The sequence below is a fragment of the Polypterus senegalus genome, chromosome 4 (assembly GCF_016835505.1).
Source record: "Polypterus senegalus isolate Bchr_013 chromosome 4, ASM1683550v1, whole genome shotgun sequence".
Classification (NCBI taxonomy): Eukaryota; Metazoa; Chordata; class Cladistia; order Polypteriformes; family Polypteridae; genus Polypterus; species Polypterus senegalus.
Window position 1 is genome coordinate 240598091 of NC_053157.1, and position 16573 is coordinate 240614663.

General features: G+C 43.4%; 1 protein-coding gene across 1 annotated transcript; it reads left to right on the forward strand.

Annotated features, from left to right (window-relative positions):
- The first annotated feature begins 1061 nt into the window (after nt 1–1061).
- On the forward strand, nt 1062–1770 carry LOC120528952 (zinc finger protein 577-like). The gene is made up of 2 exons (XM_039753023.1): nt 1062–1312; nt 1440–1770. Exons 1-2 carry the CDS (start codon nt 1062–1064, stop codon nt 1768–1770), a joined length of 582 nt encoding a protein of 193 aa, XP_039608957.1.
- Nucleotides 1771–16573: the final 14803 nt, after the last annotated feature.

Here is a 16573-nt window from a genome sequence, read left to right on the forward strand (position 1 = left end):
CAAGGGAGGGGTACGGGTGTTGTAGATTGAGAAGAACTGTGAGGGGTCCGTATTAGGCTCCAAAGGAGAATTGAACCGACATCCCCTACCTTTCTTTTGGAATCAGATTAGATGGTGAGGCTTGATTAAGCCTCAATGGGAGGAATGTAGAAGGAAGATTTTTTGTATTAGCATAAAAAATAGCAAATTAACATATAGAGCCATAAAAGCTTCTAAAACATTAAATTAAGCATAAATTAGAATGTTAAGCAAATAAGATAGGTCAAGCAAATAGTTAACTTAAAAAATCAGTTATACTGCATTATTTTTAAGCTTACAGCAGAAATTACTAGTGTTAGAAAGTACAGGAAAAAGAACAAAAAATGACATAAAGAAACCAGCTAGAACAGGATAAGAGTTTGAGAACACCTGTGTCCAAGGCTGGGAAGCTAAGGAAACGTTATCTCCGACAGAAGATGGCTCTGGGAGGCATGTAAAGAAACCAGCTGAATTGGTGAATCAGCAGAAAGGAAACAAAAGGCTTTTGCTGTAAGCAAGGACACACTGATGTAATACATGAAAGAAAACCTTAGTAAATTCAGGCATTAGCAAAAATATTATAAGAATATATTAAAAATTAACTTTAGTGTAGAAATTAAGACAAATCAAGCATGCCGAGCAATGATTAAATGAATGCATATACTATATTTCTTTTGAATTAAAGCTTAGCTGTAGGAAACCATTACAGCATAGCTTGAAAGGCTAGTGAAGGAAGTGACACCACAAAAGACCAAATATGGAATAAAGAACATCTGCCTAGTTGAAGAACCAATCAAGAATAAGCAAAACAGAAACTTGAGTGAACAATAGACAGTATAGCCAGGTGCAGAATGAGCTAATTGAACGAGGTCAAAATGATAAGAAATTGTTATATAAACTTTCATTGCTGCAATGTCCAGGGCTCAGCTCAATTTGGCCGTATTGGGTTGACTCCTTGTTAATTTTGTGTTGTTTTATTGCAATAAAGCTTTAAAACTCTGTCTGTCTATCCCAAGTCCTAATAGCCTTTATTTTTAGGTAAAATGCCTTCTGGTGACGAATTTTTTCCAAGACACAAGGAGTGCGGGAAGAGCTTTGCCTACAAGTACAGCCTAAAGGGCCACCAGCAGATTCACAACGGCGACAAACCCCATTGTTGTAGCGACTGTGGAAAGAGGTTCATACGTGAAAACGACCTCCTGCAGCATCAGAGAATCCACACTGGAAAGAAGCCACACATTACCCCATGTTTGGGAAATGCTTCAGAGTGGTCAGCGGACTGCAAGAGCATTTGGTAATTCAAACCGGGGAGTATACGTATTTCTGTAACCAGTGTGGGAAAAGGTTTAGATTGAAGGGGAAACTTCAGCAGCATCAGAGGATTCACAGTTTGCGGATTGCGGAAAGACCTTCCTTTACAGCAAGTACCTTCAACATCACATGAAAACTCACACCGGGGAGAAGCCGTACTCCTGCGTTCACTGCGGGAAAAAATTTACACATAATTGTAATCTTCGACGACATCAGGTCATCCACACGAGAGAGAAGCTGTTCTTCTGCATGGACTGTGATCAAGGATTCACATATAAAAGTACACTGGAAGTCCACCAGAGGATCCACACCGGCGAGAAGCCCTACTCTTGTACTGAATGTGGGAAGAGATTCTGCATATCAAACACTCTGCTGAAGCGCAGGAGAATCCATGTCAAGAAAATGGCCTCAAACAAGGCAGAGAAGCTTGCAGGAGAGTGACCGCTCGGTCTGTGTTATTGGCGTGACTCTTTGGGGGTTAAATGGACATATCTGAAAGCTGTACAAGTGCCAACCTGCATGATCCGAGGCATCTCTCTGTTCTCGTTTAAATGAATTTCTTGGGTGGAGACCTCCCTCGGTAATCCCTGAAGACCAGGACATTTGTAACTACAGAGCTGACACAGATCATTTCACGTTCATGGGTCAACCCTGTGAATGCTCTGAATACCAAAATGAATAGAAAGTTTGTAATATATTTGGAGCTAACTTCCTGCTTTAACCATCCTCCTTGTCTTAATTCTGTGCTTCACCATTTCCTGTGCATGGAAATTCAAGACTGTGGCTTCAAGGAGGTAACGGGGATGGAGGTTTTGACCTCTTAACGTGAGCATTCTGAGTCATCGCAAGTGAGCTGTTTCAGAAAAGTGAAGACTCTAAACAATGATGGCAGTGTCAGGGATTGTTTTTGGAAAGGCGGAGACAAAACGGCTCATGACAAACAACCGTAGAACAAAATAAAGAGTCATGGAGTTCAAGAGAAAACCTTGAGAACTTTTAAAATGGTGTCTGGAGAAGATATTAGATAGCGTCACACTATAAAACTTCAAGTCGGAGAGAACGTCACACTTACCAACTGGACTTGCTGGATCTGATGATGTTGAGTTTTATGACTTGAAATTATACACGATAACCGTTAGACCGGCGTCACACTACACACGTCTGAGTCCGAGACCATGTCACACTACACAACTGGATTTACAGGACCTCATTGCTTTGAATTACAGGACTTGGAATTACAGGGAATGACCGTTAGGCTGGCGTCACACTACACAACTTCAAGTTGGAGTGCATTTCAAATTTTAAAACTTTTAGTTGCATGGTGCAGTATAATGGATGACAATGACTCCTTCACAACATTTTTCTAAGGAGCCAGCTTACTGCATGTTGACAGATCAATTAATGTGCTGCCTTTGGCCAACATCACGCTACAAGACTTCAAGTTGGGAAACATGTCTGACGAAAACTGGACTTGCTATGTTTGGTCTCTGTGAGGAGGTCAGATTGCACAACTAGGATTTAAATAGGATGACGGTTTCCACGATTCCATCGCAAATTCTCAGCAGCTTTAAATTTCTGAATTATCACAAGTTCACTGTATTTTGACAACTACTTAATGTTCTGTGTTAATTGTAATGTCATTCTACTCAATTTTGATGACTTTAATTGGTGGGCGTCTAACGACTAATGAATTCTATGACTCCCTCATGACTTTTCTGCCCAGTTTCTAATTTTCTAAGCATCACAAACTCATTGTATTTTGACACAAATTACTATGCCTTTTGATTCTGGCATTACACTGCTGACGTCTAGTAAAAGAACATGTCACACTTAACAGCTACACCTACTGGGTCTCATTTCCTTAAAGACGTCTGATCTTACAGCTAGGAGTCACCATAAATGACCGTTAGGCCAGCATCACACTATATATCTTTAATATGGATTACATGTCACATTTAAAAACTATAGTTGGTGCATCTCGTTACCTTGAACATTCTCAGTCATCTCCCTAACCCAAGAACCTTCTTGTCCAGTAACTCAGCTTGGCTAGACAGCCAACACTAAGAAGAGTTCTGGTGGAACTAAATGACTTCTGTGTCTCCATTTCTGTGGCCACTGTGCTCCTGAGGACACTCATAAGTGTCGGAAATGGTATGATCCCATCGCCCTGATCTCCATCTTACCAGAATGTGATCTTGGTGGAGGTCTACAAAAAGCTCTTTGGACCTCATGCAGTGTTATTTATAGGACCTTCTAGACACAGAAACACGACAGTCTTTCTAAATGATGGCCACTCAGTTCAGTGGTGGATTCCAGTGAAGTTGTGGACACGACTCAAGCTGACCAGATGGACCAGAGTGCAATTTAGAGTGACACAAGAAAGGTCTAAATATGACTAGGAGAGAGAGAATTTAGTTTATGATTTTTAATAAATTTATTTACCTTTCTATTAACACGTCTTTACTTTCTAATGATGAGTTATTAAATGTTGATTCGATGGGCAAAAATGGGAAATTAATCCATGAAAAATTAAATCCAAAATAAAGTATGCAGAAAGAGTCTGAAGACTTTGTCACTCCAGTGTATTTTGATATAAGACACTTAATTTGAGAGGCGGCAAGGTGGCACAGCGCAGCGCTGCTTCATTCTAACAGTCCTCACCTCCACCCTGATTATTACAGACCTTCACATTGTGACAATCGCTCCTCGTTGGTGGTTTAAAAATCAGCCACTGGTTACGTCCACAAACTCCTGTTCTTCTGCTGCACTGTTTGACAGGTTAGCTCAGTTCATATTTTCTATTTATTATATAGTGCCTTTTGTCACTACAGACATTTGTAGCAATAAAATACATTGCATTTTTCATTCCAACAGATGGTTCGTCATTTTACTAATAAAAATTTGTGACGCTCCATTTGTGCCATCTGTTGGAATGACAAAGACATAGCAGCTGGACAGACACACAGACAGACACGTCCTTTTATTAAAGTGCATAAACTCTGTTATTGCATATAAATTGCACCTCACATCACTCTCTGCATAAAGCATTTCTTGAAGTCTGATATAAACAAGACAGTAAATTTTCAATCAAACTGGGAAATTAAAATGATGTTGTAAACCTGAATAAAGCCGATAACATCTCATGATGTGACTCAGAGCTACAGAGTTACTGAGCTCCAGTCTTTCTGTCTGGGCTGCCAGGAGAAGCTCCACAAGACCCGATATTTGATTGAGCAGGATTCTTTCTTTCTTCCTTGCTTTCTTGCTGTCATTATTGTTTTAGTCACATGCTTATTTATTGTTCTGTCTCACTTTTCTCGTATCGCATGCCCAAGTACCTCTCACTGTGGGACGCGGTCGGGGTCGTGTCTGCACGCACACTCACATAAATAACATGTGTTGATGACAGATATAAACACGTGTGTATAAGTATATGTGTGAATATCTAGAGTGTTGATTCTCATAAGGGCGGCATGGTAGCACAGTGGTAGTGTTGCTGCCTCGCAGTTAGGAGACCCGGGTTCGCTTCCCAGGTTCTCCCTGCGTGGAGTTTGCATGTTCTCCCTGTGTCTGTGTGGGTTTACTCTGGGCGCTCTGGTTTCCTCCAACAGTCCAAAGACATGCAGGTTAGGTGGATTGGCGATTCTAATGTGGCCCGTAGTGTGTGCTTGGTGTGTTTGTGTGTGTCCTGTGGTGGGTTGTAACCCTGTCCGGGATTGGTTTCTACCTTGTGCCCTGTGTTAGCTGGGATTGGCTCCAGGTGACCCTGTGTTTGGAATTAGCAGGTTAGAAAATAGATGGATGATTCTCGCAGCCCATATTGACAGACCTGAGTGGTTAAGGGCAGGGCTAAGGAGTGGGATAAATGTCAATCAAAGTCAACGTCAGCGAATCATCTTCTTACTATCACTGCCCGCCTACTGTGCTCCAGTCTGTGGTGTTAGCCTTTTAAATAATCTGCAGGTAATTTAGGCGCCGTGTCAGCTCATTACCTCAAATGCTGTCGTAACTCCTAGAAGCCAATTACGGTTGTCCAGAAGTGCAATGCACAGAAATAAATAAATAAAATAGAAATAAAACAATCAAATTTAATCATGTAAAGGGTGACGGAGCTGTCACACTCTGAAGTTTGTGTCTGTCAAACTGAAGTCAAAGTCACCTGCGATCTCATAATCTGCCCGAGTTAATTGTAATAACCTGAAGGTGCCGTTCAACGTGCGGACCAAACCTGCGCTCCGCCTTCACTCCCCACCTCACTGCAGTGCGTGTTTCCGCTGATCTCAAAGCGCAGCACCGGACTAAACCAGTCGGGCAGTCCATGAAGCGCGCGTGTCACACTGAGACTTAGCGGAGTGAGCCTCACGTTAATTAATAGCCGTCTGCTTCCAGTCGAGGCTCAGTCGGTGCTGCGATCTCAAAGTTTCCGCCATTAACACAAGACAGGCTGAGACAGTCCACGGTTATGTGCGCACACTCGGGAGATTTAAGGAGCGTCGAGAAACGATCAAGGAGAACTTCAGTGATGGAGACACAGAGAAGAGAACGACATCTTCAGAGGGAGAGTCTGTGACTATTGTGGGATGGCGTGGGAAGAGAAAGTCGACTGAGCAAGAAGGAGCTCTTGAGCTGGACGAGTGGCGCAAATCTCTAAGAACTTGAGCGGCTGAATAATCATCGATATCACGTTAAAATATATGCGATCAAATTTTTTCTTTTGATTACATCTCACCTGAAGAAGGGGCCGGAGTTGCCTCAAAAGCTTTTACATTGAAATTTTTTTATTTAGCAAAAAAAAGTGTAATTTTACTTGACTTCTCACTACTTAACACAACCCCGAAAATGTGTTAATTAAATCCAGTTAATCTGGCTAAGAGTCTCAGGTTGATAAAGAAGCAGAACAAAATTAAATGCAAGTCTGTTAATAGTAATAGCAGGTCACTGGCACTTGATCGTTATTATTATATTATTATTACTTATCTTATAATTAAATAATGACTTGCTACCTCATTATTACGACTAAGTTTGACTAATATAATCATATCCGTCGCCGCCGCGCATGGCAGCCATTCCAGCAGCTCCGTGTATGAGTATCCTTTCACCTTTTTTTCGCTATTTCACTGATCACTTCTACCACTTTCTTTTATGTGGAATCGCTCCCTGGACACTTTTTACTACATTTTTTACTACTTGACATGGATTTTTACACACCGAGACTCACCTATTCAAGTAGTCAACTTCAAGCGCTGAGAACAAATGACCGTGCCGGTGTGGTTCCCTATTTACCTGACGAGGTAAGAAGACGATATCGTGTCAGCCGAGCCAGCGCTAAGATAAAAGCCATGCGGCTTGCGAGAAAGTGGTGCTATAAACCTTCGGTGCCTTTTGTAATCCTGGGAAATGTGAACTCACTACCAAGTAAGATCGACGAACTGGCTGTGCTGGTGAAAAATGTCAGAACCTACAGAGAATGCAGCCTGCTGTGTTTTAGTGAAACTGCACTTGGGAAAGCAAATCATAACCTGGGGCCTCATGTATAACGCCGAGCGTAGAACTCGCACTATAACATGGCGTAAGCACAAAAGCCGAAATGTGTTTACGCACAGAAAAATCCAGATGCAGGAATCTGTGCGTTCTCCAACTTCCACGTTCTTCCGTTACATAAATCCCGATCAGCGTGAAAACTAACGCCGCACGCATTTGTAATGCCCCAAATCCTCCCAGAATTACGCCTATTTGAATATGCAAATCAATATAAATCGCCCTTAAACTCAGCCTTCTGTGAAAAGACAATGGGAAAAGCACAGGGAAAATATAAGAATTTCAGCGAATACCAAGTGGAGGCAAAGGAAAAACATACTATTTGTTCAAATAAACCGTGGTATAATCAACAAAAGGAAGTTGATCGAGTGACATAGCGTGTTGGAGAAACTTGAAAGCTCACATTCACAAAATCGCACAGTGCCGGAAATAAAAAAGAAGTCACATATCAAAGTCGCCGTGAAAAGCCGAATTGTAGCCCACTGTCTGAGTGTCATATGAAAGTTTATTAGGGTACAGAGAAAAAAGGCACACGGTGGGGAAAAAGCACGAAATGTCAACTTCAATCTCGACATTTCCACTTTAATCACGTAGTTTATTTTGTCATTTAGTAGAACATCATAAACTTCATCTTAAAATCGTTTAATTAACCAGTTTCTCAAATCACATCGTAATTAAAGTAGCACGTTAAATGCTTTGTTTTGTATTTGATCTTCTACTCGTATGTGATCTATGTGTGTGAATCACTACTTGCTTCTTAAACCGGCTCTCTTCCTCCAACTGGACACAGAGTCCATTACATTTGTGATATTACAGCTCTCTGAATAACTAAAATACTGAGATGTATACGTGATGTCATTTTCATGATGATAGGAGTTAAAGCACGTTATTAAACATGAGTTTCACTTCGATGAAATAATTTATTGCAGCAGTACTCAGGGGTGGCTCTAGGCTTGTGGTGGCACTGGGCAGAGGAAGAATCGGTGGCTCCTTCGCCGCCGTCAGTAAAGTAGCTTATGCACAGTGGATGGCCGTCCGTTGCAGACACTGCATAGCCGCCTCGTGCTCATGACACAAGCATTTAACTTTTGCCGAAATTTGTCGCTGTGTTTTTAGCTGTGTTGTTATTTTCTCTTTCTGTTTTATATTCAATATATATTGGCGTAGCCGTCACTGCAGTCAGTGCTTTTCTTTCCCCAAGTAACCGATCGCCATACAATCAGCTCTGTAATAGAAGTTAAGCCATCTGTAAGCTTAGCGCCGATTCTTCAAAACGTTTAAAGAACATTGAAATATCTTCGTAGTACATGTTTAATTATTCTATCCTTCACGACACTCCCAGTGAAGAATATAGATTATTTAAATGAAGTTAAAGTTTTATCTGTATAATTTAACAAACATATTTTGCTGCATTTCACCTTAAAAATGATATCGTCATCATATGTAAATACGCGCTTTATAAAGTGGCTCAGGTTGTGCGATATTATAACTGTAGTGCAAGTTTACAGTGAGGTGATTGTATTTATAAATTCTAACAGTTCTACAAGGAGCACTTGATTGGCTGCATTTAAAGTTCTTGGGATTAAACTGTTTCTGAACCGCGAGGTCCGTACAGGAAAGGCTTTAAAACGTTTTGCAGTGGCTGAGACAGCGTGTCCTTGAAGCTGTATACCGATAATTCTCTTTCCGATCAGCTGCTGCTGTGATTCACACTCAGATACAGTGATATAAATACTCTGAGTGGTGCAGTGAGAGTAATATGGAAAAAGATGATCCGCTGTGGCAACTCCTAACGGGAGGAGCTGAAAGAAGAAGAAGAAGAAGAAGAAGAAGTGAGAGTAACAACACTAAAGCAGTTATGGTATTTGGAATACTATGGCTGTTCCCTGGACCATTATATTGTTACGAGTTAATTACAATCAGATGCATTACACTAATAAACAATATGCGGTTAGTTTCTGTGTATTTATAAAGCCGCGTCATGAAAATAATGAGTAATCACACAAGAACAGTAGCACTGCTTTGACGCTGGGTGCCGCCAGTTTGCAAAACCGAGCGGAGAACTTGTGTACGACAAGGCATGAGGTACCGTGGAAAAGTGCGTGGCTTTACGCCAAGTGTAGGTTTTATACATCGCAATTTGAACGTGGAAAAGTTCTTACGCAACATTTCTGTGCGTACGCACCGTTTATACATGAGGCCCCTGGTTCTGCTTCAGCCTCACTACAAATCAAGAGTGAGGGCGCTTCCTACAACCACACGCTCATTCAGGAAGTGGTCCTCTGAGGCAGAGCAGGCTCTGAGAGACTGGAACTACGGACTGGGATATCCTGCAGGGGTCACATAGTGAGAACATTGAGGAGGTTGTTGACTGCACTACTGACTACATCAACTTCTGTATGGTCATTGTATTTCCAGTAAGAACAGTACGCTGCTATGCTAACAACAAGCCATGGATTACAAGTGACATCAAAGGCCTTTTGAACCAGAAGAAAAGGGCTTTTAAAGACGGTGATCAGCATGAGCTCAAGCGCGTGCAGAAGGAACTCCAAGTCCAGCTCAGACCGGCAAAGGAGCAGTACAGGAGAAAGCTGGAGCAGAAGGTGCAGAATAACAGCATGAAGGAAGTGTGGGATGGGATGAAGATCATCACTGGCTGCAGCTCGAAGCAGGGTGCCACCATCGAGAGAGACATGGAGAGAGCAAACCAAATGAGCAACTTCTTTAATAGGTTTGACCACCCTAACCCACTCTCACCTTGGAGTACTGCATCCTCCACCCATCCTTCTACTGATACCTGCATAGGTGAGACATACCCACCCACAATTACAGCAGCCCATGTGAGCAGAGAGCTGAGGAGACTTTGTGCCAGCAAAGCAGCGGGTCCAGATGGAGTATTGCCACAACTGCTGAAGGCCTGTGCTCAATAACTGGGGAGTCCTCTACAGTGCATCTTCAACTTGAGCCTGGAACAGGGGAGAGTCCCGAGGCTTTGGAAAACATCTTGCATCATCCCAGTCCCAAAGGTATCACGTCCTAGTGAGCTGAATGACTTCCGGCCTGCTCTGACGTCACATGTGATGAAGACCATGGAGTGGCTGCTGCTTCACCACCTGAGGCCACAGGTCCTCTAACCCCTCAACCCTCTGCATTTCGCATACCAGGAAAAGGTGGGGAGTGGTGAATGCCATCATCTGTATGCTACACCGATCCCTCTCCCACTTGGACAGAGGCAGTGGTGCTGTAAGAATTATGTTTCTGGACTTCTCTAGTGCCTTCAACACCATCCAACCTTCTGCTCCTTAGTGACAAGCTGACAGAGATGGGAGTAGATTCACACCTGGTGGCATGGATCATGGACTATCTTACAGAGAGACCTCAATATGTGCATCTCGGGAACTGCAGGTCTGACATTGTGGTCAGCAACACAGGAGCACCACAGGGGACTGGACTTTCTCCTGTCCTGTTCAGCCAACATACATCAGACTTCCAATATGACTCGGAGTCCTGGCACATGCAAAAATTCACTGATGACACTGCTATCGTGGGCTGCATCAGGAGTGGGCAGGAGGAGGAGTATAGGAAACTAATCAAGGACTTTGTTAAATGGTGCGACTCAAACCACCTACACCCGAGTACCAGGGCCCTCATGGACCCCGTGATCATCAGAGGTGACTGTGCAGAGGGTGCAGACCTATAAATACCTGGGAGTGCAACTGGATGACAAATTGGACTGGACTGCCAATACTGATGCTCTATGTAAGAAAGGTCAGAGCCGACTATAATAACTTAGAAGCTTGGCGTCCTTCAACATCTGCAATAAGATGCTGCAGATGTTCAATCAGACGATTGTGGCGAGCGCCTTCTTCTATGCGGTGGTGTGCTGGGGAGGCAGCATAAAGATGAAGTACGCCTCACACCTGGACAGACTTGTTAGGAAGGCAGGCTCTATTGTAGGTGTAAACTTGGACAGGTTGAAATCTGTAGCAGAGCGACGGTGCTGAGCAGACTCCTGCCAGTCATGGAGAATCCACCGCATCCACTGAACAGGATCATCTCCAGACAGAAGAGCAGATTCAGCGACAGATTGAGGAGATCGTTCCTCCCCCACACCATGCGAATCTTCAATTCCACTTTGGGGAGTAAATGCTAACATTATTAAAAGTTATTGTCTGCTTTTACATGCATTTTTATTAATTTAATATTGTTTTTTGTATCAGGATAATGCTGCTGGATTATGTGCATTTCCCCTTAGGATTAATAAAGTATCCATCCATCCATCCATTTTCCAACCCACTGAATCCGAACACAGGGTCACGGGGGTCTGCTGGAGCCAATCCCAGCCAAAACAGGGCAGGATCCAATCCTGGGCAGGGTGCCAACCCACCACAGGACACACACAAACACACCAAGTACACACTAGGGCCAATTTAGAATCACCAATCCACCTAACCGACATGTCTTTGGACTGTGGGAGGAAACCTGAGCGCCCAGAGGAAACGCACGTAGACACGGGGAGAACATGCAAACTCCAGGCAGGGAGGACCCGGGAAGCGAACACAGGTCTCCTAACTGCGAGGCAGCAGTGCTACCACTGCGCCACCGTGCCACCCATTAATAAAGTATCTATCTATCTATCTATCTATCTATCTATCTATCTATCTATCTATCTATCTATCTATCTATCTATCTAATATGACGGAACACTACCCTCTAGTGGGCTTAGTGGAGAACTGCAGTCCTCTTTAGTAATTCGAACTGCAAGTTCCTCCAGGTTGGCGAGCAGTGGAGTCAACACTACCTCCTTGGAGCTCCAGGGTGGAGGCTCTGGGCTGCAGAGATGCACACTTGGTGTCGATTGAAGCGAGTCTGAATATCAGCTGCTGTCCTTCAAGAGGTGACTGAAGTAGCCGTCTCTTCTTATTGCTAATCCACATCTTTGACTCCTCATATAATATCAGTAGTGGGAACAGAATGCAAACAGCCATCACTTGAATATTATGAGGGGGAAAAAACTAAAGTGTTTAAGAAGTGTATCTAATAAAGTTTAATGTTAGTATTTATTAGCAGCTGATAAGTAAAGTGTGGGGTCAGACTGGAGTCACAGGGACAAACTAACCTCGTCACAACAGACTATCATGTGTCACATGGACACGCACGGGGGCAAACACACACAGCAGGACACAAACACTCAGACTGGGGAGCAACGCTCATCGGCCTCAATAATTAGCTTCTCTGCTGTGAATGGAAGAATAAAACATTCAGATGGCTTCAGCATATGTTTTGCTGCATTCTCCATTTTCTATAAAATTATATATATATATATATATATATATATATATATATATATATATATATATATATATATATTATAACTATTTGCTCTTTATTATAAAACTAGCTGAATTCTAAGTAATCAACGTAGATCTCAGTGTTAATGTTTGCAGTGCACCATCTTTGGGAATGTATTTTGAAATGCATGTAGTAATAAATGAATGCAATTATCATTCCAACAGATGGTGTATCAAAAATGTTTGTAGTAGTACAGTGCATTAATACAAATGTTTGAGATGTGCCATCTGTTGGAATGACAAATGCAATGCTTATGTCTCTGTTATATGCCATTCTATTGGCAGAGCTGAAGCACAACAAACTGACGCAGGTCTGGACCAGCAGTTGTGTGCCAGCAGGGAGGTTTACAGGCTGGTATGGTGCCCACTAATCACACTCACCCTAACACACATTCTGTCATTAAACTGCTGGCCGATATCAGAGGTGACGTCTGGTGCTGCGGCTCTGTAACTGGATGATATTGATTAGCATGGGAGTCATAAAAGCTGTGCTAATGTTTGTGAGGCGCCATCTGTTGGAAAGACAGAGACAAAGTGACTGGACAGATACACAGACAGACACACAGACACTTCTCCTTTTATTAAAGAGGATTAATCATAAACAAGAAGTCTTAATATAATCAGAACATTCAAAATATGCGATGTGATCAGAGGAATTAACAAATCAAAAGTTACCAAATGAACAGATTTGACAAATAACAGTCGTCCATATTTTATGTTGTGTTTTGATCTTTTTAGATTAATAAGCGATTCAAATTTTACAAACTGTGGAGGATTAACAGGCCATTAATCTCTGTGAATGTAACACCTAATCATAATTAACTAAAGATTAATCTAAAATAAGTATTCTTCCATCCATCCATCCATTTTCTAACCCGCTGAATCCGAATACAGGGTCACGGGGGTCTGCTGGAGCCAATCCCAGCCAACACAGGGCACAAGGCAGGAACCAATCCTGGGCAGGGTGCCAACCCACCGCAGTAAGTATTCTTTAACACATTAATTATTATTAAACCAAACTGTCCTTCAAGGTGATGTCAATATTCAGAATATTTTTTAGATCTCACCAAACACTTCACATCCTAACTTCTCGTGTGTTTAATATGCAGAGAGGCCACAAGAGGGAGCAGTTTGGCTCCAGAAGAATCAGCTGATGTCACAGCCCTGAAAGTCACAGGAATGTCACTAAGGTGCAAGTCACATGACCAGCGTCTGAGTTGACAGCACATGATGAGGGCCACAGGAGCTGACGTGGAGTCGATTATCAGTGACTGGCGATGTGTCCAGTGTGCTCATCGACTTTGAATGACATTTTGCCCTGAATGTGCCCACCTGCCCACCCTGCTGACTGACATTTCCATTTCATTAATCCTGAGCTCTAAAAGCCCCCAAGGTCAGCAGGAGACGACCTCAACCAACACAAACATCAGACGACAGGACAACATGGCTGTCAGCCTGTAGAGTTTGAACGACTGCCAGTGTGCAGCTGTGACGAGGACCTGAGTGACCAGACAGACCAGTGGCTTTATGATGTCACCCAGCGGGGACTGAAGCAATGGCTGAGGTGACAGAGAGAAGAGGGCAGCAGGGCTTAGGTCAGCAGTGAAGAGCTCATCGGGTGACAACCTGTCTGATGAGCGAGTGCTTAAAGAATCAGACGTCAGTCACACATCGAGATACGGATTTGATCAACGAGGAATACAATCTGTGATCACAGGACGGCCATCAGCGTGTGACGAGTCAAAGAGGAGAAAATCAGAGGGAGGAACAAAACTGACAAACACACAAGTGACACACTCGCCTGACTCACTCTGTCTCAGGTCACTCATCTCACCCTTTATCACCCTGACTCTCTTCTCTATCATCCTCACCCCTCACTCTTTATTCACCTTCTCCTCTTCCTTTTAACCCCTCAGGCTCCATGAAGATGACAGATTTAGAAGTCATAGTCGCCATCTGCTGGTGAGGCCTGTAATACACAGTGGGGGGGCTGTCAGCCTGGGCCTTCATTGGCTTCTTCACACACACTGATGTCAGGTGACACGCCGCTCCTTGAGGGGTCCTGAGGGAATTGTAAATGAATCCTGGGAATGTGTGTGTCAGTGGAAAGATAAAAGTGTCCCCAAGTGTCACATCTGATTGTCACTTTGAACACCGACAGTGAAGGTGAAGTTAGTCAACTGACTCGTCTCCTTGAGGTTGGGCGACAGTGGGAACAACAAGGAGGAGGTGCAGTTTAATGTCTAACGTGACACCAACTGACTCAGTAAAACACCAAACTCCATCAATATGGCCGACATGTGACTGAGCGGTGAGTCCTCGTCTTTAGACATTCACAGTGAATTCATTCAGAGGTGACAGACCACCGGAGTAACTAATAGAGGGGCAGACAATGTCTGTTCAGAGGCCAGCACTCCTGTCACTTCTGTCACTCTGTGCTCCTAAATAGTCACTGGAATGAGGCTCTGGATACTGAGACAGGCATGTGGTCCTGCTGGAGCAGCACTACTGAAAGGCGCTATATAGACTGACTGACAGGTGACATTCAGTGACACTCAGAGGACACAGCAGTTGGGGTGTCAGCCTGAAGGACATGTGGCTGTGAATCAACAGTGACCTCTGCTGGTCAGACTGGTATTTGTAGGTCTGAGGTGTCACCGCCCTTCACTATGACACACACACCTGATTAGCTACTAAGACCCAATAATAATGGAGACCCTGACAGCACTCGCCCCGCATTCTCATCCACAAATTCACTCACAGAGGTGCTGCCCCCCCACCTATAGTGTAAAATTAATTTTGACCCCAAACTACAAACACAAAGACACCTGAGCTTGTGGGGACATCAAGTGACCGGTGGAGGGTACTGGTCAGTGGTCACATGGTGTCAGATGGCTGATTGTTACACTGGAGTAATCATTAAGCCAAAACCCTGGATAGAGGGGCTCAGTGAAGGAGGTGTTGAACCTGTGCAGGAGGGTCATTGTGTGTGAGACGCTATAAAATGACAGAGAGCCAGCAGGCCAGTCCAGATACACACCAATTCTGGGGCAGAAGGGGGCGCTGATTACAGTCTTCTGTTTATTGTACCACACAGAATACTGGGAACGAGACCACAGCAAACACCAGGACTTGTTGTATCCAAGGCCACACTCCCCTCCCGCTCCTTTCCTGCCCAGTCCTTTATATGCGACTCCAATCCTCACATAGTCTCCATTGCACTCCACCTCCCAGTAACAGCAAGTCCCAGTCAGAGCCTCTCTGCACAGAACTTGGGTCCAGGTCAAATCTGTCACGGATGATCAAGGATATTCAGTTACTGTCCCCTCATGTCACCTTCTTGTTCCCTTCAGATAGACGGAGGACTCTGTGTGCCGTGTTGATGTCCAGTGTGAGGGGACAGAAGTCTGAAAGGAGAGAAAAGAAAACAAGTAAGGAAATCTGGGAGTGTGTAACGGGACTGGGGGCGGAGCACAACACAGACAATTAACAAGAACCAATCAGGAGCTGCGCTGACGAGACACTAATAGTAAATAGCTCATCTGATTGGACAGAATCTGTGGGATTAAAAATTAAATCATAAAAGACAACAACAGACAAAAAAGTGAAAGGCAGGCAAGTCAGTCATTTGAAAGTCATCTCAGTCATCAGAAATAATGATAAACAACATAAGGTCACCATTGAGGTCAGAGTTCTGATGGACTGTCCACACTGACAGCTGGCTTTATTAAATGACATGTTTTATTGTCACAGTCCACCTCTTTAATTTAAAATCAATCAACTGTCACACATCACAACCACATAAATTATTCCAATAAAAGCTGCAATCAGTATTTCCTATTTTTAATCTATCTATTATATAGTGCCTTTCCCATCTGTCATTGTCTCGCTATTTCATTCTTTAGTGTGTTTCCTGTCATCTCTTTTTATTATTTGACTGTCATTCTTATCCAAGGTGACTCCCATCATCTGAGATTCCATTGTTTCCTTTTCTTTTCTTTGTCCAATCAGAGCCCAGGCAGGTGAAGTGACTTGCTGAGGTCACACAGTGGTGTCAGTGGTGGGATTTGAACCCACAACCTCAGAGTTTGAACTCCAAAGTCTTCACCACCACACCATACTGCATTTTCTCCTCCATTTAAACTTTCCTTCTGTTCAATCTTAGGTCATCTTCACTCTGGTGGTCTCATTAGGTAGGTGGGCTACAGTCCTGTGGACCCTCAAACATCTTGAGAATATTAGTAGCTGTGCTCACTGGACCATGAAGATCTGTGGAGGTGGTCTTGTAGTCTTCACCTTGGGTTCAACAGATGACTTTGGTGATTCTCTGCCTGAGTCTCTCTATCCCATAATGC

Bases quoted from the DNA above. Each gene is read 5' to 3' on its own strand.
- LOC120528952 (XM_039753023.1), top strand. From the start codon at position 1,062: ATGCCTTCTGGTGACGAATTTTTTCCAAGACACAAGGAGTGCGGGAAG. The intron at 1,313-1,439 runs GTAATTCAAACC...CTTCCTTTACAG, and splicing joins GCGGACTGCAAGAGCATTTG to CAAGTACCTTCAACATCACA.